We start from the raw sequence: 26,413 nt of genomic DNA, 5'->3' as shown, positions 1-26,413 counted from the left end.
TAGAGAAATGTGAGGCAAACTCATTGAAATGTAATTATTACGGCTTTTCCGGGGTCAATTTTGGAATGCTGTCTCAAATTTGAGATCACAAATTGGGTTTGACCATTTAGGACATAGGTTAGATGTAATTTCTTCATTAAGAGTATAACGAATTTTTGGCTTTCTCTGCTGTCTAGGCCCTAAGGGCTGAATAACTGAGTATATTCAAGCTACCAAGGGAAATGATGTTGTTCAATAAGATCATGCTGATCTTTTACCTCAGTGGAGCACGTATAAGAAGAAAATGCCTTATTCTTATTTCTTTTGTTCTTATATTCTTGTTAACTTGGATCAATAGTATCCTTGAGAGAATTCTGCTGCCCTTGTTTGGTATGGTCCAAAACTGTTTGCAGACCCACAGGCTTATGGCTGACTTCTAAATATCCTAATCAGCTATTTCAGTTATATTAAAACAGCTGCATCAAATCAGCATAAAGTAAAACTCAGCAAATCACATGAACAACTGTATCAGATTTGGGTATGACAGAGTCACTCGCTCCTGAACTGGATTTGGAGAGTTCTTGCAAATATCAGTAATTTGTTGCTTAAATTGTCATAAAGACCAGTCAGTCAAAAGCTTAACTTGCCTGGATTCTGAGAATTGTGCCTTAAAGGCAGGACACCTGACAGCTATATTTCAGTCCTTTCAATGTCCTGTCACACTGTCAAAACTGTCACAGTGATATATAAATAGGAAACATTGAACCTGGGATTACTTTGCTTTGGCACTGATCTCTTGAATCTTAGAGCATTGGGTCAAACATAAACATTGCTGCTTATTACAATTACAGCTAATGAGTCAGTACATCTCCATGTTGATAACACTTGAAAGAAGCACTGTCATTAGCAAAGGTGTAAAATGTACTCTTGACGAGGAGCTTTGATGTTTATCACCAAAGAGTGGCTTGTTATAACCTGTAGATTCCTTCAGTGGCTGGTGATGAATGAGCCAACTCCTCTTTCTTTTCTGATCTACTGATTAGAACTGCCTCTGCCTCTATAAGGGTTTAGTGGCAGTCCCCCACGCGTTGGTGTTATCGAGTAAGTGTTCTCACTCTTCCTTGATGTTTCTCTCTCCATATCGTCTGTGGCACCACCATTCTACAAGATGGGATAGAATTCGAACAGATCTGAAACTCTGCAGGTCATCAGCAGCAGAATTCTATTTCACTGAAGCCAGTTGTTCAGTGATCCTTGCTCTACTAACCTTTGCTCAATGATGTATGTAAAAGGGCATGCCAGGAACAATAACAGGCATACCTAAAGGTGTAAAGTGGATATAGGCATGCTGAGAAGCAAATCAGCATACAGTTGACCTGAATGATCTCTCACCCAAACCTCTAGATATGCTGAATGCAGTTATGAATGGTTGTAATCAAATAAGCAGTTTATGAGTGATGAAGGTGAGGCTATATAAGTGCTATTCTGACACATACATCTGCTCAACAATGTGTAGAATTATTTTAATATGTCTTATCTCCTAAATTCAGGACAAATCCAATCTGGCCGATTAGAGCTCTGTTAGCTTACTTGTTCAGCAAGTGTAGGAGGATACAGCAAGTCTGACGTGTGTAGACCCAATCCCAGTGGGCATGAAATTGACAAGTGAAGCATAACGTGAGAAAACGTGATGTTGTGTAGTATCATAGTAGAATATAAGCATGGTCAATAATTCAGGCCAGAGCTTTTGGGAATGTAAATGTGGAATGCATGCAGAGTATGGTAGCAATTTGGAACTTTACTTCTATAATTAAATGATGTTCAGACACTTGATAATTTTAAATCAGACTATTTTTGATGATGAGATATTAAAAAAATATATATTCTAGAGTTACGTCACAACTCAACTGTCATGTAGAGGTGAAGTGTGAGGGAAAAGCTATTTCCATTCTTATGTTTTCATGTTCAGTGTTCCCATGAGTTTTTGTTCACACTACCACTGTGCTGTCCAATTACAACAACTTTGTGCCACTGTCTGTATGCCATCTAAGAGATTTACTTATGCTAGTTAACAATTTATAGATGTTGTAAATTCATTTCAGTTATGACTTGGTGTCATCAGCAAAACAATTTTATTTTTTAGAATCTTTTTTTCCCAACTCTTCAACTTTTCCCATTTTATTTTCATACATTTGGCATTCATCGTTTATACCATTAGAGAAATGAGAGTTTCAGTTTTCTGTATTTATGTTTTGCCAGTTTGTATACTAAAATATTTTTAACATTACTAATTTTTTGCAGTATTTGTTTCCCTTTTATAAGATTTTGGCATTTTAAGATTTAGAATTTTAATAACTTCTAAAAACTTAATTTTTAGAAGGAGCTGGTGCTGTGAAAAATTGGCAGGTTCTGAAACTGAAGAAAGAGCACTTTAATTGTGGGAGTAAATGGAAGGATCTCTAACAGTGTATATCTGATCAAGCATTTGATGGCTTATCCCTCTGTGTCTTTGGTGTAGGTACCTGCTCAAGTTTTCTTTTGAGCAAGTTTGTTTTGGCCACCTTTTAAGCATTGACCAGTGGAGAGCTGGGAGAAATGTATATTGTGAGTGAGGTAGGTCAGTGGCCTGTACATTAGAGCATACTACTCAAAAACAAGGTCATGATGCTAATGGATTCGACTTCATTAAGTGCATTTATGTTGATCCAGAGATCCTTCCATTTAATCTCCAGGATGTAATTCAGCACTGAGCTTTGAGATGGTCTTGTACCCTTCCCTAAATTTGCTTCTCTATTTTTACTTCCCTGACTTGTCCAGAATGCTCTTTTGTCTTCATTTTATTTTGGTTTGTTGAAAAATCTGCCATAATGTTGGACCTTACAGGGAAAGGGGTTATTTGTTCTTATGAATTCATCGAAAACAGTTTATCCTCCAATTTTCTACATCAACAAATTGGGCAAGTTGGTAAGGTAATATGTTGCTCCTGAGGAAAGTTAGTATAGTTTCGGAATTTTTGTTTTGATTTGCACAATGTTTTGTAGATTGGCTTGAAAAATTCCACTTCAATATATTTAAAATTTTGAAAATGAGACAGTAAAATATGAAAATACTGTAGTTGCGGGGTCTGAGTACTTTTTCAAGGCACTGTATGTACAATGAAAATTATTACATCCCATTAATAATGTGCACAGGGTAACAAAAGCAGCACAGCAGCATCGGGAGAATACCTGAATCAACAATGACAGGCTTTCAGTCTCCAACTACGATGCTATGTTTTCATTAAAAGGTTACAGTGCATTGTATTTATATCTTACATAAATCCTGCAATCAGCATTATGGACTTTTGCTGCTATTAGATTTTCATCAACAACCTTGGCAAACTTAATGAATTTCTCTGCTGCTTCGTGATCACACCTGACTGCACAGCAAAGCTGATAGTGCATGGTAGGGTCATGATATGATTTCCCTTTCCTGAAGAAAGGTCTAGATAGAGTGGATGTGGAGAGGACTTCTTGAATAGTGGGAAGGTCTTGGAAAAAACAGGGCACAGTGTCTGAATAAAAGGTCTTCCTGTTAGAAGCGATGAGAAATTTCTTCATAGACTTTTACAGCTTTAGGTTTATCGCATGTACATTGAAACATGCAATGAAATGTGTTATTAGGATTAACATCAAACATGCCAAGGATGTGCTGGGGGCAGCCCACAAGCATCACCACATATTCCAGTGCCAACATAACATGGCCACCATACAATAAAGTAGAGTTGTGAATCTGTGGAGTTCATTGCTACGTAGCACTGTGAAGGTCAAGTCACTGGGCAAATTTATTGCGGAGGTTGGTAGATTCTTGATTAGTAAGAGTGTTGAAGGTTATGGGTAGAAAGCAAGAGAATGGGGTTGAAAGAGGAAAAATAAATTAGCCATGACTGAATGGAGATGTAGATCTGATTGGTCAAATGGCTAATTCTTCTTCTGTATCTTATATGATCATCTCTGTTGACCTCACTTCAGTGTACTTTGGTTATATCACTGTTTTTGGCAAAAGATCTTGAGTACAGCTGCAGTGTTACTGTTGTGATAGCCCTGAATCAAATAACCCTGCTGAAAAAAGAATGTTTCAAACAATTTCAGCAACTTATTATTGTGTTGTTCAACAGTGAGAGCTTTGATATAATTTGCTCCTTTGGATTCTTCTTGTACATTGTTAAGGTGGTTTAAATCCAGGAATGCACAGTTTACAGCCTGTAGGCTACAGTGAACTGGTTGACTCTTTGACCAGCTTCTAAAAGGATAATAAAAACAACGTGCCTTGATTCAAAACTGTGATTTTGAGTTATCCAAATGGTATTAGGGATAATAGAGAATTGTGGCAATAGTTAGCTGGAAGGACTTTGTTTTCAGAAGTTTGAAGATGGAACAGTTGCTACTGTGTGATCCACATAAAGCTTGGGGTCTGTCCCCAGCTTTACTGAGTCTTCACATCGTTACTTTGAACAGTGCATGGACTTTGTTTTTCTATATATCTTGCATCATCTTCATCACTGACAACAAATCACACATTAATTTAAATGTTACCAAACTTTATATTTGCTGTGGAAGTCATGTATCTGTTTACTATCTGCATTGTATTCTGTTACATGTTTATTATGGTAGTCAATCACATGGGTGGGTGTGGTAAAAGTGAAGAGTTATGTATTCATGCTACGTCAGGGGCAGTTAGAGCTAGAAATCGGTGGGTGTGATATTTTTTGTTGACTGTTTAACTTTGGCTAATTCCAATTAAGTATGTTTCATATCACTATTTTTAGTTTCAAAAGTTTTATTTCTTCAAGATTGTTGGTTTTGCGAGAGACTAATAAAGGATTGAATGCATTTCTTTGACTTTGAACGTTATTATCATTGGGTTGGATCTGAAGGTGCATCATACAGGATAACTCCCTGTGCTTGATCTCTAACAGCTGTGTTGGTTTGTTCAAGTTGCTGCTACACTAGCCATTCATAGAATCAGTCAGCTGTACCATTGCAAAGGAAAGGTTTTAAGTTGCTCTGTTTTGAAACATGTTTGAATACTTAGAGCATGATCTGGATGTTTGAGAGGAGTAGTTCATTCTATATTATTATGTGTCGGTACAGTCTGGGGACAGATTGCCTCCACAATTAACTTCATAATATTTTCTTGGTCACTGAAAATGTGAAATGTGTTTGGAAGTTGATGCTATGTATAGCAATGAGGTGGCTTGACATTTTTGAAGGTTGAAAGGGATTTGGTATGTCTGACAAGTTTAAAGGCCTGTGGCTTTGTAAACAGTCTTTTCCTCCTGACCTTACAGCTCTTGTCCATGATCTGAATGCTCAGCTCCAGGGAGAGGCAAAGCACATCTTTGCAGGCAAGACTGAAACTATGACAACTGTAGTGAATCAGAATCAGGTTTAATATCACTGGCATTTGTTGTGAGATATGTTGTTTTGCTGCAGCGGTACATTGTAATACATAATAAAAAGAACTAAATTACAATAAGAAATGTATATATATAATTATAGGAGTAATGGAAAAAGAGAACAAAATAAAAAATATAGTTATTGTACATGGGTATATCACCCATTCTGAAATCTGATAGTGTTGTTGAAGAAGCTGTTCCTAAAACTTTGTGTGTCTTTTCATGTGTCTGTACCACCTCCTTGATAGTAGCAATGAGAAGAGGGCATGTCCTGCCTAATGAGGCTTCTTAATAATGGATACGGCCTTTTTGAGGCTATGCCTTTTGAAGATGCCCTTGATGCTGGGAAGGCTAGAGCCTATCATGGGAATGGTTGAGTTTACAACTTTCTGCAGCTTTTTTTGAACCCTAACCCTGTGCAGCATACCCCCCCACCCCACCATACCACTCCCTACACGACTCCCTTGTCCATTCGTTCCCCCATCCCTTCCCACTGATCTCCCTCCTGACACTTATCCTTGGAAGTGGAGCAAATGCTACACCTGCCCTTACAGTTTCTCCCTCACCATCATTCAGGGCCCCAGACAGTCCTTCCAGGTGAGGCGACACTTCACCTGTGAGTCTGCTGGGGTGATATACTGTGTCTGGTGCTCCTGGTGTGGCCTTCTATACATTGGTGAGACCCGACGCAGACTGGGAGACCGTTTCGCTGAACACCTACGCTTGGTCCGCCAGAGGAAGCAGGATCTCCCAGTGGCCACACATTTTAATTCCACGTCCCATTCCCATTCCCATTCTGATATGTCACCCCAGCAGACTCACAGGTGAAGTGTCGCCTCACCTGGAAGGTCTGTCTGGGGCCCTGAGTGATGGTGAGGGAGAAACTGTAAGGGCAGGTGTAGCATTTGCTACACTTCCAAGGATAAGTGTCAGGAGGGAGATCAGTGGGAAGGGATGGGGGGGGACGAATGGACAAGGGAGTCGCGTAGGGAGTGGTACGGTGGGGTGGGGGGGTACACTGCACAGGGTTAGGGTTCATGAAAGATGTTCTGACGTCAGCTCCAAGACAGAGTACAAGTTCATCAGATGCTGCAGGGATTTTGACACTTTCCCCAGTAATGGTTCTCCTGGAACTCAGTGACCTTGCAGTGCTGAGGCAAAGAATTTAGCAAAGTGCTAAGGAAATCTGTATAATTTCTTAAGTTATTGTTACTTTGAATAGTTTCTGAGAATACAAAAGGATAAAAGAATAAAAAGCTTGATTGTCTTTTGGCCATTGCATTCAGTTGTCAATAGACCTTTTTTTTGTTAGTGGGTCTCAATCAAATCAACACAATTGGGTTACAAATGAAAATCCTTAAGCAATTATTTTTCTCACATCTGGTTTATCCTAATCATTTAGAAGGAGGCCATTCAGCCCATTGAGCCAGTGCTGTCCTGGAACAGCCCTATTATTCCCATTCCTCCAATTCCCCGTTCTCTATCTGAAGTCTGCCAGCTCCACCTTGGTTTTCATACCACTTGGTTACACTAGGGGCAAATTACAATTGTTGATAAATCTCCAAGCACACCTTTGGGATGTGGAAGAAGACAATGTCTGGAAAGTCATTGGTCACAGGGAGAATGCACGAATTATACACTGACAGCATAGGAGGTCATGATCAAACCCATCTCACTAGTGCTGTGAGGTATTGGTACAAATATAACCATATAACAATTACAGCACGGAAACAGGCCATCTCGGCCCTTCTAGTCTGTGCCGAACGCTTACTCTCACCTAGTCCCACCGACCTGCACTCAGCCCATAACCCTCTCTTCCTTTCCTGTCCATAAACCTATCCAATTTTACTTTAAATGAGAATATTGAACCTGCCTCTACCACTTCTACCGGAAGCTCGTTCCACACAGCTACCCCTCTCTGAGTAAAGAAATTCCCCCTAGTTTACCCCTAAACCTTTGCCCCCAAACTCTCAACTCAGGTCCTCTTGTTTGAATTCCCCCCCTACTCTCAATGGAAAAAGCCTATCCACGTCAGCTCTATCTAGCCCCCTCATAATTTTAAATACCTCTATCAAGTTCCCCCTCAACCTTCTACGCTCCAAAGAATAAAGACCTAACTTGTTCAACCTTTCTTTGTAACTTAGGTGCTGAAACCCAGGTAACATTCTAGTAAATCTTATCTGTACACTCTCTATTTTGTTGACATCTTTCCTATAATTCGGTGACCAGAACTGTAGGGATGTCAAAAATAAAACTTATTTCTAACCACTCTCCCAGATGCCCTGAAGTGGGTGAATCTGAAATGTTTTAATTTTATAAATCAATTAATACCTTTTAAATCAGTTACAGATTCCTGGTTCACTCAGTAATACAGACTTGTTAATGATCTCACCAAGATTGGAGCTGTTAAATGATTTAATGAAATTTAAGGAAATACTTGAGTCCTAAGTCCTACATCTTAAATAAGCATACCTTTACTGCTGTCACAAATTCTTTTCAAAATGTTTTTAAAAATATCTTCAGAGGCAAAACAAAAAGATCAATTATTTGGCCCTGAAATTATTTGGATTGTAAATCTGGCTTGGCCTGCAAATATATCGTATGCACTAGTTAACACGTTTTCGTTGAAAGTGATACAATCTTCAGGTGCAGATTTATTTACTTATTACATATACATCAAAACATACAATGAAATGTGTCATTTGCATTAACAACCAACACAGCCAGAGAATGTGGTGGGGAGCCCCAAGTGTCACCACACATTCTGGCACCAGCATAACATGTTGACCACGCTGAAGAGATCAACACAAGCAGCTACAGCAGCTGCAACACCAAACAAGCCTCTTTCCTCCCACCTACTCTCACACATAGCCAGGCCTCCAGCCCAGTACACTTGAGACTCGTAGACCTTCGCCGGGCTGATTCTACCAACCTCTGGGTTTCAGTCCAGGACTCACTGACCTGGATTGTAACTTAACTCCAATGTACAATTGAAATGAATCAATGTGGTTGTGCCTAAGTAGACCAGTGTTGTGAGTGTGTACTCATGGGGCACCACTGGATTATTTCTTTACCCCTCTCCATCTCTATTTTTAAAAAAAAATGCTGTTTTTATTTCACCTCAAGCCCCATAATTTTGGAATGATATTAGCTGAACTTTATTCATCTGCACATGCCACGTGTAAAGGAAAGTAGGTGAGTATGTTAAAAGGTAAATACCGGTAAGTAAAACCAAAGAATTGCCCTTGGACATTTTTAAATTTTAAGGTACTCCTGCACAGGAGTACAGTCGTTCAAAGTTGCTGATCTCATGGTGTCATTAAATGACAGCCCTAAAATGTTTGTTTTGTATTAGGTATTAAAGGAGAACATAGAGGCTGCTAGGTTTGTGATGGATATCTAGAGAACATGTCCTGTATGTTGATAACATCACCACTAATCATTGACTGGGGATTACATAGCGCACAAGGCTAGAATTGGAGAAGGATTGCAGTGTTTTTTAAAATAAAAGTTAGAGAACGGGAGGTGTGATGTCATGAAGAGGCTTCGTGTACAGTTCAGAATTTTTAACTGGAGATGTTAACCTACTTTAACTTAACTGTCCAATGCAGACTGGGAGACCGTTTTGCTGAACATCTACGCTCTGTCCATCAGAAAAAGCAGGATCTCCCAGTGGCCACACATTTTAATTCCACATCTCATTCCTATTCTGCTATGTCTATCCATGGCCTCCGCTACTGTCAAGATGAAGCCACACTCAGGTTGGAGGAACAACACCTTATATACCGGCTGGGTAGCCTCCAACCTGATGACATGAACATTGACTTCTCTAACTTCCGTTAATGCCCCTCCCCTTCTTACCCCATCCCTGATATATTTAGTTTTTTTTTCTCTCTCTGCCCATCACTCTGCCTGTTCTCCATCTCCCTCTGGTGCTCCCCTCCCCCTTTCTTTCTCCCTAGGCCACCCATCCCATGATCCTTTCCCTTCTCTAGCTCAGTATCCCTTTTGCCAATCACCTATCTGGCTCTCAGCTTCACCCCACCCCCTCCAGTCTTCTCCTATCATTTCGCATTTTCCCCTCCCCCTCCTACTTTCAAATCGCTTACTATCTTTCCTTTCAGTTAGTCCTGACGAAGGGTCTCGGCCCACAATGTCGACAGCGCTTCTCCCTACAGATGCTGCCTGGCCTGCTGTGTTCCACCAGCATTTTGTGTGTGTTGCTTGAATTTCCAGCATCTGCAGATTTCCTCGTGTTTGACAACTGTCATATTCTTAAGTGACATTACGTGTATGGACAGTGGGAATTTTGAGTTGAAGATTATAGATGATGCAAATGAGAGACCTGCAAATATTGGGATGGCGTAAATTTGTGGATAAGATGGATAAGGTTTAGAGCAGATGTTTGAAAAGTTTTTACTTTATGATTTTATTCTTTTGGAATAGGTTAGAATTAGAGTACTTATTTAACTATAGTTTTAAATGTAATTTGAATTATAGGTTGTGGGTTCCTCACTTATCTATGAATCATTGCGCAGTGATGTATATTTCTAAACATTTAGACAAGTATGGAAGTGGAGTTACTGAAAAAAATGATTGGATATTTGTAACGAATGATGTATTAGTATTTGTGGATCGTCATTCATCAACTTAATAGATGTATTTCTTGGTAAACATACATATTTGTATTTGGGGCATATTTTCAATACAGGATGATGAGTATGTGTACCTACTGGAAAATTTGCCATGGTTTTATTCTGATTTTTGCCACTAATACAGGAGAACAGTGATCAGGTTACCGGTGTGAGTGTAGTATATACACAAAGTTAAATGTTAAGCTTTGATAATCATCCAGACTTGGTTTACAAACATCAGGCAGCATGACCAATTTAGCAAAGTCATTGCTGCTGGAATGAGCAGACATAGAACTGAAAGTGATCTCCTTGAACATACAATTTTCCTTAACACCCCATTTTACTACAGAATTGCCAGAGGACCTGTGCAGCAGACAATTGAAGACCGTATCTACTCTCCACAAGCAGCAGTAGCCACGGTCCAGTATACAGTGAGTATCTTTTACTTAGGATTTTGAGTTTGTAAAAGCGTGCCCTGATAACCCAAAGGGCAAAATGACAGTTTGCAAGAAAGCTAGACCATTCAAGGTCTGTTGATGGTGAAAATTTGAATTTGTATGATGAAATGATAATGCAGTATGTAATGTACACATCATTTCCTGTTTGACTTTCATCTGTTTTTGAATTGTATTGAACCAGTATTTAAATACTGTATTGTTTCAGTGTAATTTTGTGTATGGAATTTTGTACTTTTGTGTATGCAACTCCTATATTTGCAGCGTATTGAATGTTTTTTTTAGAAGAGATGGCATATGGTAAAGTTCAGATGAGAAATTGTGTAATAGGTATACTCTGTAGATTGTAAGGCATTAAAAACGTTGTTTTGGTTTTTTGAGATTTTTTCCCGCTTAGTTGTGAAATGAGGTTTTTGCTACTTGTGTGGTATTTTCCCACCTTCTACAAAGCTGATGATTGATAAAAATAAGAAGCTTGAGTGTAAATCAGAATTCTTGTTGCAGCAGAATTTTACATGATATTGTAAACAACATTAATACTGAGAATGTCAAATATTTTCCTGGCTTTGTCTCTCTGGCCTTTTTATTCCTTATTATTTTCAGAAGTTTGCATGTAACAGGGAAGGTAATATCAAGGAACAATTCATTCAAAAGCAAACCCATGCAACCTATTTAAGTAGTATTAGACTTTCCTTCCAATCTGGAGAAAAAGCTATTAACTACTGTTCTCATCATTGTGGCCTTTATCCAGTCTGAATCCTTTCTCTTATTTTGCTTATAAGCATATAGGCTTTAGTTTTGAAAATGTATTATATATGTAAATATTTTATACCTATCATCTGTACTGCAGTCAACAATCCCTTCTGCTCAGTTATCAAAGATCTTGGTGACTTTTATTAATTAGCTCATAACTGCATTAAGACTTTAGCAAAAACATGGGCAAAACACTCACTGTAGTAGCTTTTTTTGTTCCATTAACATTCTTGGCCTTCGTTTGATTACCCTTTTTTTCTTTTTTTAAAATGCGTTACACCCTACTTGCTTCACTTATTTGTTTTATTAATTTAGTCAGATCCTTTTTCAATTCAGCAAAATTAATTGATTCCTTTCTGGTTTAAATATTTTTACATATTTTACCATAACCTTAAATATTGTTAAACAAAAGCAGGGTCCACTTGTCCCAACTTTCTTTTCCAGCACTAAATCAAGGACTGTTTCCTTCCTCTTTGGACTGGAAATACAGCAATCAAGAAAATTTATTGCACACATTTCACGTATTCCACGTTTCTTTTCCCTTAATGCCGTTACCATCTCTGTATTGGGAAAATTTAAGCCTTGAATTATTATACTTTGATCCCTGAATCTTTCTCCCAAATATTTCACCACTCCATATAGTGGATGGAACAGCATGATGTTCAGTCGCTGTAACTAAGTTCCGTTTTGCTGCTCTACGTCATTGTCACTTTCCAGTTCTACATGTTTACCAGCATTTCTACCCTCCTGCATATACTTTTATTTCCCTTCTATATCTTTAAGCACCTTGGACTCAGAGAGCACTATAGCACAGAAACAGGCCCTTTGACCCATCAAGTCCATGCCAAACTGTTATGTTTCCTTTTCCCTTCAATGCACACCTGGACCATAGCCTTCCATACCCCTCCTATCCATGTACTTATCCCAATTTCTCTTAAATGCTGAAATTGAAGCCACGTCCACCACTTTCGTTGGAAACTTGTTTCGCACTCGAAGCACCCATTGAGTGAAGAAGTTCCACCATTGGGTTCTCCTTAAATATTTCACCATTCCCCCTTAACCATAAGACATAGGAGTAGACTTTGGCTGTTTGGCCGATTAATTCTGCTCCACAATTCCATTATGGCTGATTTATTATCTCTCTCAGCCCCATTCTCTTGCTTTCTCTCCATAACATTTGATGCCCCAACTAATCAAGAACTCGTCAACCTCCGCTTTAAGTATACTTACTGATTTGGCCTCCACGTCTGTCTGTTGCAAAGAATTTTACGGATTCACCACCCTCTGGCTAAACAAATTCCTTCTAAATGGATGTCCCTCTATTCTGAGGTTGTGCCCTTTGATCCTAGACTCACCTACATCCTGTCCACACCCACTCTTAGCCAGGCAAGTGGTTCCCAACCTGGGAGCCACAGACCCCTTGGTTAATGATAGGGATCCATGGCATAATAAAAGTTGTGAACCCCTGATCCCTTTACTATCTCTCCAGCGTCATTTTGCAGCATTCCGATATTCACTCTTGCCATTCTTTTACCCCAATTCTACATCCTTAGCAATCTTTTCCAACATCTTCCCAACCACTGAGGAAAGACTAACTGGCATATAATTTCCTTTCTGCCTCTCTCCTTTCTTGAAGAGTAGAATGACATTGCAATTTTCCAGTTTTCTGGAACCATGCCAGAATCCATTGATTCTTGAAAGATCATTAATAGTGCCTCCACAATCTGTTCAGCCATCTCTTTCAGACCTTTCAGTTTCCCAAGAACCTTCTCCCTAGTGAAGGCAACTCACTTCTGCCCCCTAACACTCTCAAACTTCCAGCATATTGCAAGTGTCTTCCCCAGTGAATACTGATGCAAAATGCTTATTCAGTTTGTCTGCTATTTCCTTGTCCCCCATTAATCCTTCTCCAGCATCATTTTCCAACGGTCCGATATCTATTCTTGCTTCTCTTTTACGCTTTATATAACTGAAGAAACTTTTGGTATCCTCTTTAATATTATTGGTTAGCTTACCTTCGTATTCCATCTTTTAATCCTTTATAACTTTTTTAGTTGCCTATTGTTGGTTTTTTAAAGCTTCCCAATGCTCTAACTTCCACTAAATTTTGCTCTATTATATGCCCTCCCTTTGGTTTTTATGTTGGCTTTGACTTCTCTTAACAGCCGCAGTTGCATCATCCTGTCTTTAAACTACTACTACTTTAGGATATATCTATCCTGAGCCTTGCAAAATGTGCCCATAAGCTCCAGCTGTTGTTGCTCTGCTGTTATCCCTGCTAGTGTTCCCTTTCAATCATTCTTGACAAGGTCCTCTCATCTCATGCTTCAGTAATTCTCTTTACTGCACTGTAATACTCATACATCTGTATTTGTTGCTCTCTCACTCACTACTTCAAACAAATTACCACCTAGTTCTAGACTCACCCAACCTCACTGGAAAAAGCCTGATTGCATTTACCCTGTCTATGTACCTTGTCATCAAGAAGCCCTAATCCTTTTTTTTACATAACAAGTTTCTGTTATGCAGCTACAATACAATCCTACTTAGTGCTAGCAGATCACTATCATGTACCAAGCTTTAGTAATTTGCCTATTTCTGAACTTATTCTTACACATGCATTTTCTTTCTCCTTTTGTAATGTTGCAAACTAATGCCCATGCCCTTATCAAACTGGTTTAAATCCTTCCTCTCAAACTTATTAATCTTCCCACAAATATATCACTCATACTTCAGTTCAGATCTACCAGTCCACAGTGTGCAGTTCTCCTTAACTTAAAATTGCAGCTAGTACCTTGTTCTTGTGGCACAATTTTCCAAGTGTATTAACTTGCATCCTATTCTTGCAGGGAAGTTTGCTAGAGCTTCTTGGGGGGGGGGGGGGGGGTTTAAACTAAATTTGCAGGATGCGGGGATCCAAAATGTGAGAGAGGATAGCGAGAGGATGAATAAAGGACAGGTGGGGACTACACGGTTCCGGAATATTAAGTGTGTAGTAGAGGAAGGTGGGGCGGAACAAGTGATAAGGAGGACTCGTGTACAGAGGGATGGTCTGACGGAACATGGAGTTAAATGTGTTGCAATAAGTAGATATAGGAAGGACAACAAAATTCTAGGGGCGTATAGCCCGATGGGAGTTCGGGGAGCTGGATTAAGCACAATAGGCAGCGATTCAAACAGAGAGAGGAGAAATGGGTTAAAAATTCTATATCTGAATGCACGAAGTGTCAGGAATAAGGCGGATGAGCTTGAAGCCCAGGTGCGAATGGGTAACTATGATGTTGTTGGGATAACGGAGACATGGCTGCAGGGAGATCAGACCTGGGAAATGAATGTACAAGGGTATACATGCTATCGTAGGGACAGAAATGTGGGCAGAGGGGGTGGGGTGGCCCTGTTGGTGAGGAATGAGATTCAGTCCTTTGCAAGGGGGGACATAGGGTCAGGAGAAGTAGAGTCTGTGTGGATAGAACTGAGGAACGGTAAGGGCAAAAGGACCCAAATGGGTGTTGTCTACAGACCACCAAACAGTAGCATGGATATTGGGTGCAAGTTGAATAGGGAGTTAACATTGGCATGTGGCAAAGGTAATGTCGCAGTAGTTGTGGGGGATTTCAACATGCAGGTGAACTGGGAGAATCAGGTTGGTGCTGGACCACAGGATAGGGAGTTTGTAGAGTGCCTACGGGATGCATTCTTGGAACAGCTTGTATGGGAGCCGACCAGGGACAAGACTATTCTGGATTTAGTGTTGTGTAATGAACAGGATTTGATAAGCGATCTTGCAGTAAAGGAGCCATTAGGAGGTAGTGATCACAATATGATAAGCTTTTATCTGCAATTTGAGAAGGATAAAGGCAGCTCGGAGGTGTCAGTGTTCCAGATGAACAGGGGAAACTATGGAGCCATGAGGGAGGAGCTGGCCAAAGTTGACTGGACGGATAGCCTAGCAGAAAAGACAGTGGAACAGCAATGGCAGGTATTCTTGGGAATAATGCACAAGGTGCAAAATCAGTTCATCCCCCAGAGAAGGAAGGATTCAAAGGGGGGAAAGGGGCCACAGTGGTTGACAAAGGAAGTCAGAGATTGCATAGCATTAAAAAAAAGGAAATATGACAGAGCTAAGGTGAGTGGGAGGACAGATGATTGGGAAGTTTTTAAGGAACAACAGAACTTAACTAAAAAGACAATACGGGGAGAAAAAATGAGGTACGAACGCAAGCTAGCCAGGAATATAAAGGAAGATAACAAAAGCTTTTTTAGGTATGTGAAGAGAAAGAAGATAGTTAAGAACAATGTTGGGCCCTTGAAGAATGAATTGGGTGAAATTGTTATGGGAAACAGAGAAATGGCAGAAGAATTTAATGAGTACTTTAGATCTGTTTTCACTAAGGAAGACACAAGCAATCTCCCAGATGTATGGATGGGCCAAGGACATAGGGTAACAGAGGAAATGAAACAGATTGACATTAGGAAGGAAACGGTGATGAGAAGACTGATGGGACTGAAGGCTGACAAATCCCCAGGTCCAGATGGTCTGCACCCTAGGGTACTAAAGGAGGTGGCCCTGGAAATTGCGGATGCATTGGTAATCATTTTCCAATGTTCCTTAGATTCAGGATCAGCTCCTGAGGATTGGAGAATGGCTAATGTTATCCCACTTTTTAAGAAAGGAGGGAGGGAGAAAACAGAGAATTATCGACCTGTCAGCCTGACATCGGTGGTGGGAAAGATGCTAGAGTCCATTATTAAGGATGAAATAGTGGCATATCTAGATAGCAGTGATAGGATTGGGCCGAGCCAGCATGGATTTACCAAGGGTAAATCATGCTTGACTAATCTGTTGGAGTTTTTCGAGGATGTAACCAGGAAGTTAGACAAGGGAGATCCAGTGGATGTAGTGTACCTCGATTTTCAGAAGGCATTTGATAAGGTCCCACATAGAAGATTGGTGGGTAAAATCAAAGCTCAGGGCATCGGGGGGAAGGCATTGACATGGATAGAAAACTGGTTGGCAGATAGAAAGCAAAGGGTAGTGGTGAATGGGTGTTTCTCAGAATGGCAGGTGGTGACTAGTGGGGTGCCACAGGGCTCGGTATTGGGACCACAGCTGTTTACCATTTACGTTAACGATTTGGATGAAGGCATAGAAAATAACATCAGCAAATTTGCTGATGATACTAAGCTGGGTGGCAGTGTGACATGTGATGAGGATGTTAGGAGAATTCAGGGTGACTTGGATAGGCTGGGTGAGTGGGCAGATACTTGGCAGATGGCGTTTAATGTGAATAAGTGGGAGGTTATCCACTTTGGGAGTAAGAACAGGAAGGCAGATTATTATCTGAACGGTATAGAGTTGGGTAAGGGAGTAATACAAAGAGATCTCGGAGTCCTTGTTCATCAGTCACTGAAGGTGAATGAGCAAGTGCAGCAGGCAGTGAAGAAGGCTAATGGAATGTTGGCCTTTATTACAAAGGGAATTGAGTACAAGAGCAAGGAAATCCTCTTGCATTTGTACAGAGCCCTGGTGAGACCACACCTGGAGTATTGTGTACAGTTTTGGTCTCCAGGGTTAAGGAAGGACATCCTGGCTGTAGAGGAAGTGCAGCGTAGATTCACGAGGTTAATTCCTGGGATGTCTGGACTGTCTTATGCAGAGAGGTTAGAGAGACTGGGCTTGTACACGCTGGAATTAAGGAGATTGAGAGGGGATCTGATTGAAACATATAAGATTATTAAGGGATTGGACAAGATAGAGGCAGGAAATATGTTCCAGATGCTGGGAGAGTCCAGTACCAGAAGGCATGGTTTGAGAATAAGGGGTTAGTCATTTAGGACAGAGTTAAGGAAAAACTTCTTCTCCCAGAGAGTTGTGGGGGTCTGGAATGCACTGCCTCGGAAGGTAGTGGAGGCCAGTTCTCTGGATGCTTTCAAGAAGGAGCTAGATAGGTATCTTATGGATAGGGGAATCAAGGGATATGGGGACAAGGCAGGAACCGGGTATTGATAAGGAATTGATCAGCCATGATCTCAAAATGGCGGTGCAGGCTCAAAGGGCCGAATGGTCTACTTCTGCACCTATTGTCTATTGTCTATTTTACCTTCATATGCTAATCTATGATGCAAGGAGTAAATTGGTGCTTGTAGCTGTAATTTTAACAATTTGCACGACCTGGCCGCTCCCAAAGTGACAACAGTTCTTGATTCCATTTTTCCCTTATATCATTATACCCATGTGGCCTATGAAAACTGGCTACTCCTCTGTCACCTACATCTCACTGAAATGTTCTGCACTCTGGTCTTCGACCTTGGCACCAGAAAGGCAGGAAGGATTCTTGTTGCTGGTTGCGGGAACAGCTGACTATTTAACTCCATGTGACCACTACAGTAAACATTTGCTGTGTACTCAGTTGCCCTAAAATGGATGTTTTCTTGATAAAACCACTCCCAAGTCATTGCCAAAATTATTGAGCTTCCCCATTAAAAATGGTTTTGTAGACTCTCTCACTCTCTCTCTCTCCCCTTCCCCTCCCCTCTCCCCTTCCCCTCCCCTCTCCCCTTCCCCTCCCCTCTCCCCCTCCCCTCTCCCCCTCCCCTCTCCCTCTCCCCCTCCCCTCTCCCCCTCCCCCTCCCCCTCTCCCTCTCCCCTCTCCCTCTCCCCCTCCTCTCCCCTCTCCCCCTCCCCTCTCCCCCTCCCCTCTCCCCCTCCCCTCTCCCCCCTCTCTCCCCCTCCCCCTCCCCCTCTTCTCCCCTCAACCGCACCACCCGCTCCTCCTCCCCCTCGCTCTCGCCCCCTCGCTCTCTCCCTCTCACTCACTCCTTCTCCCCCTCCCTCCTCCCCTCCCCATCACACACACAATATTGACTTGGATGAAAATGTGGGTGATGGGTTACCATGTTTGCAATGTCACATTGGTGACATTGTGGAAGTGTCGATGTTTGCCAAAAGGATCAGCCGGATTTAGATCAGTTGCAGGTATGGCCAGAGGAATGGCTGGTGGTGTTTAATCCAGGCAATGCGAGATGTTGCATTTTGCAAAATCTAGTAAAAGGAAAGTACACTTCATGGCAGAATCTTCAAATGTTGATGCACGGGGGTCCAAGACTGTAGCTCTCTGAAGGTGGCTGCAAAAGTCAATAAGGTGGTAAATAGGAAATGATATTATTACCTCTGTTAAGGAATTGTGATCAAGAGTCATGAAGTTGTATTGTGGCCTTACTTCTGGTTAGGCTGTATCTGGAAATTGCATTTAATTCTGGTTGCCCTATTATAGGAAAGGTATGGAGGCATTGGAGAGGGTGCAGAAGAGGTTTACCAGGATGCTGCCTGGATTACAGGGCACATGCTATTGCAGAGTTGGAGAAATCATGGTTGTATTCTCTGGAGTGGTGGAGGGGCTGAGGGCAAACTGAATAGAAGCTTATAAAATTATGAGAGGTATTGAAGAGTAAATAGCTGGTTATCTTTTTCTTGGGGTGAAATATCTTAATACTAGAGAGTAGACATTTAAGGCGAGGATGGGAAAGTTCAAAGGAAGTACTCTATGATGGGCAGGTCTTCCTCTTTTTGACATTTGTCTTGCTTCTTGGTGTGCGGCAAGGTACTTAGTAGGCAATTGGCAACAATTTGGTTTAAAATGCTAGTTATGAATGGGTTTCTTGCATCTTCAGGTTAAGATGTAGATTATGTAGTGACCAGTATTGCCTAAATTTTACAGATTTTAAAAAAATAAAGGCTATCTTCAAATATTGCATTGGTTGCTCTATCAAACAGTGGTTTGATAACTCAGCTTGACATTTCATGATTATCCAGTCAAGGATTTTGTGGAACCACCTAGAAGTAGAAAAGAATTCAAAGATAGTCGAGTAGCTGACCTTGGCAGCCCTTGAATGACTACTCAGAAAATAATTTCTGATCACCTGTATCAACCTGAAATACCTGTAATCACCATTTAATACAAATGCTAGTTATTTTTTACATAAGACCTTGCATGACTTTCTTTGGGAACCCCAGATCTTGGTACATCTCTCTGCCTGGCTGCATAGAGGCTGAGCAGACTCTAGTGTCAAAGTTGTCTGTCTGATCAGGACTTTTTCTGTTTTTAAAAAAAATTGGATTAATAGAGTAAAACTGCATTTAACCACAAATCAGTTTGAATCAAACAAATACTAAAGTTTTCTTTGGACAACTTATTTCTCCCAGCTGTTTGATTATGGATTGCTGTGCAGTTTTAACTTGGTAAAACTCCAGAAGACAGTCCCTCCGTAGAGATACTTGGCATCAAAGTAAAGAATTTGTTTTGTAGTTTTAATAGTGATCAAAGAATTAATATTTTTATAGGTGATAGAGGAAGCTGTTAATTTTTCCATTCCTGAAGGCAAAAATTGTAAATTTTAATTTAGATTATTCAGTCTTGTTTTTGATCATAATTTTTAAATTTTGTCTCAACTTGAGTCTTTTCATCATACAATAATGGGTCTCTTTGCTGTCCTGAAACCTCAACTTCTATGGCATACCTTGTAGTAAATGTTTTAAAATCACAATTGCTTCTTTGTATAGTCAATATTATTAACTTTGTCACAGACATTATTGGACAATGCTATTTATCAGTGTGGTAAGATGCAGATGAAATTATGGTTGAACTGATTTAGTAGTTTTTATCTTCAATTGCTGTGATCTTTGTGTGTTTCCTGTTTTTTATTTGCAATTTATGTATAGGCAATTTGGTACTGTCGTGTTCATGTGCAAGGTCAATACTAAAGCACAGAATTGTGTGAAAACATCAAAATCACTTTGTTGCACACTTTGCTCATGAATCTCACGCAAAGTTATGTTTTGTACTATTCTGTAAAACAGTTTTAAAGTGGATTATGTGATGTTGCTTTCAATACTGTGAAGTTCTCTCTTTGGCAGCAAGATTTAATTGTTGTTAAATACTGCTGTAAACAATCCTGATCTTTTGGTTGTAGGTCAGAACCATGGTTGGTTGAAAATGTGATTCTGGTCTTGGTGAATTCTTGGATGAGTATTTAACATTCAAGCTGGTTTTAAAAAATTGAAATATGAAGCTAAGTTTGATAGACAATAAATGCATGTGGATTTACTGATATTTTGTTCATAATAGTTCTTTGAATTTTCAAGAAAGTTAGCTTATGTGCAATTCCATAAAGCAAGGAGTTCAAAAAACATCTATTGCCATATTATTTTCTTAAGAATCTGATGATCAATATCTACTGGTCAGTGAAAATTGAATGGGTGCTTCAGAATCAAGGTCAAAAATGTCAAACATTAAGTAATTTGCTTTCGCCTCCTGCCTTCCCTACCCCTAAAAATTAATTGTTTTGCAACTTTTACCATCTGAATACTAATTGACTATTTTTTTTTACAATAAATAAATGTATGTGTTTGATATGTACAACTTGTTTCTACTTTAAGGGTGCAATATAGATAGAAATGGGGATTCAAGTGAAGCAGCACTACTGATCAATTGGCATCTGCAGACAGGTTTGATAATTGTGTGGTTGGCTGAATGTTGAGCTGACCCTTGTTCATGCCTGATATCCACTTCAGGAAAGACCACTAACTTCGATTTTGTGCTAGAAATATTGGAAAGCCCTAACACCATCGTTTTGGGGGATTTTAACGAGGTCAGCCTGCAAAAATCACTAAGCAATTACCATCAACAGATCAGAGGAATGAACACACTGGACCATTGTTACACCACCATCAAGAATGCCTACTGTGCTATTCCACACCCTCACTTCAGGAAGTCTGATCACCTGACTGTACTTCTACTCCATGAGTATAGGCAGAGACTGAAGATTGCAGCACCAGTAGTGAGGACCAAGAAGGGATGGACAAGGGAAGCACAGGTGTGCTTACAGGACTGCTTTGAATCAGTGGACTGGACTATATTCAGGGATTCATCTTCGAATCTAGATGAGTACGCTGCAGTTGTTACCAGCTTCATTAAAACCTGTGTGGATGAGTGTGTGTCTACACAGACTTACTGTATGTTCCCAAATCAAAAGCCCTGGATGAACCAGGAGGTATGTCATTCTACTGAAGGCTAGATTTGTGGCATTCAAGGTTGGTGACCCAGGACTGTACCAGAATACCAGGTATGACTTGCAGAGGGCTATTTCAAGACTGAAGAGAGAATTTCAAATGTGGTTGGAGGCGACAATGGATGTACAATTCTGGCGGGGTTTGCAAGATATTACTTCTTACAAAGCATGAATGGTAGTAATGCTTCACTACCAGATGAACTCATCGCTTTCTATGCCTGCTTTGATGGGGAGAATATAACCACAGCTGTGAAGATCCCTACTGCACCCGGTGACCCTGAGATCTCGGTCTTGGAGGTCAATGTTAGGCCGTCTTTAAAGAGGGTGAACTCTTGCAAGGCGGTAGGTCCCGACAGAATACCTGGTACGGCTCTGAAACTTGTGCCAATCAACTAGCGGGAGTATTCAAGGATATTTTCAACCTCTCGCTGCACGGGCGAAAGTTCCCACTTGCTTCAAAAGGGCAACAATTATACCAGTGCCTAAGAAGAACAATGTGAGCTGCCTTAATAACTGTTGCCCAGTAGCACTCACATCTACAGTGATGAAATGTTTTCAGAGGGTGGTCATAACTAAACTGAACTGCTGGACCCTCTTCAATTTGCATATTGCCCCAATAGATCAATGGCAGATACACTCTCAATGGCTCTTCACACAACTTTAGACCAAATGGACAATACAAACACCTATGTCAGGATGCTGTTCATCGACTATAGCTCAGCTGTTAACACCATCATTCCTACAATCCTGATTGAGAAGTTACAGAACCTGGGCCTCTGTACCTCCCTCTGGAAGACCACAATCTGCAGATTGATGATAATATCTCCTATTCGCTGACGATCAACACTGGTGCACCTCAGGTATGTGTGCTTGGCCAACTGCTCAACTCTCTCTATACCCATGACTATGGCTAGGTTTAGCTCAAGTACCATCTAAAATTTGCTGATGATACAACCATTGTTGATAGAATCTCAGATGGAGATGAGAGAGCATTCAGGAGCAAGATAGGCCAACTAGTGGAGTGGTGTCACAGCAACAACCTTTAACATCAGTAAGACAAAAGAGCTGATTGTGGACTTCAGGAAGGTTATGATGAAGGAACACATACCAATCCTCATAGAGGAATCAGACGTCGACAGAGTGAGCAGTTTCAAGTTCCTGGATGTCAAGAACTCTTAAGGACCTAACCTGGTCCCAACATATTGATGCAGCTACAAAGAAGGCAAGACAGCATCTATACTTATTTAGGAGTTTGAAGACATTTGGTATGTCAACAAAAACACTCAAAAATTTCTATAGATGTAATGTGGAAAGCATTCTGACAGGCTCTATCACCGTCAGGTATGGGGGACTGCTGCAAAGGACTGAAAGACGCTGCAGACGGTCGTAAATTTAGTTGGCTACATCTTCCCCTCTGCCATCTGATTCCTAAATGAACATTGAACCCATGAACACAACCTCACTTTTTTAATGTATATTATTCAGTTTTTGCAAGATTTTTAATCTATTCATTATATGCATGCAGTTATTTATTTTTCTTCTATATTATGTATTGCATTGAACTGCTGCTGCGAAGTCACGACACATGCCGGTGGTAATAAACCTGACTGATTCTGAAGTAGTTCTCCACGCTGGTTGATCTGTTCTCAGTCCACTAGTCCAACAGTGAGCCATCAGTACAGCTTTAAGTGAGATTTTGAAGCTTAAGATATTCTAGTGTATTATATGTGACAGTTTCTTGCTTGATAAGTTGCTTTGGTAATCTATAATTTAGGTATTATTAATGTGTGATACAGTGTTTTAGCTCTGTTTGCATTTGTTTTAATTTTATGGGATATCGGCACCATGAGTATTACCCATCAAAAATGCCCTGATGATATCCCTGGCTGTGTCCTAAGATCATGTACAGTCCAGCTGGCAAGAATATGGACAAATTGGGAGATTTGGCAAAGAAGTGGCAGATGGAATATAGTGTAGGGAAGTGTATGCTTATTCATTTTGGTAGAGGAATAAAGGTGTAGACTAATTTATAAAAAAAGAGAACTTCAGAAATCAGAGGTGTAAAGGGACTAGCTGTGTTGAGAGGTACAGGACATCCCCAGCTTAAGAATGCCTGACTTGGAGCTCCCTTACAAGTTGCCGTAATATCATTAAATTCAGAAGTCCAATGTACAAATGCTCATTCTACAAACAGCAGCAGAGGTAGTTGTTATTGCTACTTTTAATAATTTCTGATCCATTTTGTGTGCTTTTGATGCTATTTATTACAATGTTACATGACTTTTAAAAATGTATTTTTTATCTCGAGGACAAAATTGACTTATAGAGCATGTTCCCATCCATAGCCTGTATATATTAAAAGGAAATTTGTATCTTTTCACACTTTGTTTCCAGATTATTTGGTACCTTTACATGAAAATTGCTTAAAATATGGGGGATAATCTTTTTTCTAACTACTGGAAAGTATAAGGTGCATACACTCAGTGGCCACTTTGTTAGGTACAGGAGCGGCTTAATAAAGTGGCTTTCTGTTTTGGTCTTCTGCTATAACTTATCCACTTCAAGGTTCACTGTGTTATGCATTTGGAGATGCCCTTCTGCATACCATTATTATATCTTGTGGTTATTTGACTTATTTTTGCTTTCCTGTTAGCTTGAACCAGTCTGGCCATTCTCCTCAGACCTCTCTGATTAACAAGACTTTTCCATCCACAGAACTGCCATTCGCTGGTTGTTATTCATTTTTTTGCACCATTCTAGAGATTATTGTGTGTAAAAAAATAAATAAATAAACAAAATCCCAGGGGATCATTAGTTTCTGAGATACTCAAACTACTCTGTTTGGCACCAACAATTATGCCAAGGTCAAAATCACTTAGATCACATTTCTTCCCCATTCTGAACTTCTTGACCATGTCTATATGCTTTTATGCATTATCGCAGCCACATGATTGGATGATTAGATGTTTATATTAAAGATCAGGTGTGGAGGTGTACCTAATAAAATGACCAACTCATTCAGTATCTGAAAAACAAAAGCACTCTTATCAATCTGTTCCTCATTATAATACCATCACCTGACAGTAAAGGATCCCAGAGGGTCACAGGAAGAACTGGGCAATCTTGCCTTGACTGTCATCTCAGCAAAGGCAGAGAAGACTGACTAAATTTACCATTGATTTCAATATGCCCACACTGTTCGTGGCTGATTGAGGTAAAATGGGTTAAAAAAAATGAAGATGTGAGACCTGGTATCAAATGTAGTTTTCTGAGCGGCAGTGATGTTTCCCCTCCTATGAACTTCTGATTCTTGAAATACTTGCAATAAACAACTCAAGCACTGAAAGATATCACTAGTGCTGTCTTCTAAAAAGCTTCCAAATCCACTGCAAGGTTAATTGAACCCATGTAACATTGGATCCCAGGCCACCATCTCAGCATGGAGGCCCTAATTTTTCTCAGTTGGCATTGTTAGGCCAACCAAATAATTTACATAACCAAAATCAAGCTACTGAAATAGACTATTCCAAGCTCTGTTGCAGGAGGAGGTTACCAAAAACACAGATTGAAGGATGCTTCAAAAGCTCAATTAAAAAATCAAGTCACAAATTCCTAATAGCTACCCTCCACTCATCTGAGTGGGGAAGCAGCACATAGGCTACTATTGAATAGGTTAGAGTCCATGCACTGGCAGATACTGAAGCCCAGCATAATGAGCACATTAACTCAGGAACTACCCACCTATCTGTGGCAGACACTGTTATTCACACATTGGCCTCATCAACTGCCTTAAACTTACCAAGTTAGGATGGAAACAAATCAGCTTCAATCCTGAGGGACTAACAAAGTAAAAAAAAATTAAATAGTATTTTCTAATTAGTTCCTTGATGCACTGACTCAGTAATCCAGCTTGATTAATTTCATGAACTTGTCCTCCACACTAATTACAATCTTATATCTTTCCTATAGGTAGGTGACCAGAACTGGGCACAATACTCCCAACAAATTAGCCCTCACCAGCATCTTATACAACTTCAAAATAACATCCCAACTCCGATACTCAGTACAGCTATTTATGAAAGCCAGTGTGCCAGAAGTTCTCTTTACGATCCTATCTATCTGTGGTGAATTATGGAATTATGGATTGGTATTCCCAGATCTCTCTGTTCTACTGCTCTCCTGCTGCTCACTGTGCAAGTCTTACCCTGGTTTGTCCTCCCAAAGTGCAACCTCTATCCAAATATGTTTTGCATTCAGGAATTTATAGGCCCGTGAGCTTGCCATCAGCAGTGGGAAAGTTATTGGAAGGTATTCTAAAGAACTGGCTATATAAGTATTTGAATAGATAGGGACCAATTAGGGATAGCCAACATGGCTTTGTGCGTGGTAGTTAGTGCCTAATCAATTTTACAGAGTTTTTCAAATTTGATGATGGCAAGGCAGTGAATGTTGTCTACATGGACTTTAGTTAAATGCCTTGACTTTAGTAAGGCATTTTGACAAGGTCCCACGTGTGAGGTTGATCAGGAAGGTTCAGTCACTTGGTATTCGAGATGAGGTAGTAAGTTGGATTTATGGGAGAAGCCTGATTGGAAGTCTGTGACTAGTAGAGTGCTACAAGCGGTTGATGCAGCTTTGATTTTAACATTTCAGAGCAGTTTGGATAAGTACATTGATGGGAGGGGTATGGAGGGTTTTAATCTGAGTATAGGTCGATGGGACAAGGAAGTTTAAGTGGTTTGGCCTGGACTAGATGGGTTGAAGGGCCTGATTCTATCAGTAGTTTTCTATGACTCTGAATCTTGATTTTCTTTTGTATTTTTCTCTTATCTTTATCCAATCTATACTCGCAATTTTGCTACCTCTTGCCCTCATACTCACCGTACAATACTTTTTTCCATTTCTTTTGTGTCATGCCTCAAAGGATTTTTAGCCCCGTCTTCACTCAGCAACCACTTCTCCGTTATGTCTGTTGGATCAAATCCATTTATTTCTACATACTATGAGATGCTGAGTCAACTGCCGCACCATTTCTCCACTTTCTGCAGCTGTATCAGGTTTTCTGCATTCCTGGCATTTTTGTTTAT

At 40.2% G+C, this 26,413-nt stretch overlaps 1 protein-coding gene across 14 annotated transcripts in view; it reads left to right on the top strand.

The window, feature by feature from the left end:
* Nucleotides 1-26,413, top strand: part of eif4g3b (eukaryotic translation initiation factor 4 gamma, 3b) — a 314,500-nt gene that overhangs the window by 29,196 nt on the left and 258,891 nt on the right. For 12 of the 14 annotated variants that reach the window (XM_073031699.1, XM_073031706.1, XM_073031707.1 and 9 more), the window contains one exon: nt 10,400-10,481. The exons of the other annotated variants lie outside the window; for them this stretch is intronic. In XM_073031699.1, the coding sequence (XP_072887800.1) occupies nt 10,400-10,481 (82 nt within the window). The remainder of the gene's footprint in view (nt 1-10,399; nt 10,482-26,413) is intronic. 14 annotated transcript variants of the gene reach the window in all.

This window comes from Hemitrygon akajei, chromosome 29 (assembly GCF_048418815.1).
Source record: "Hemitrygon akajei chromosome 29, sHemAka1.3, whole genome shotgun sequence".
Lineage (NCBI taxonomy): Eukaryota > Metazoa > Chordata > Chondrichthyes > Myliobatiformes > Dasyatidae > Hemitrygon > Hemitrygon akajei.
Note: the sequence above shows the minus strand (reverse complement) of the source record. Positions and strands in the feature narration are given on the sequence as shown.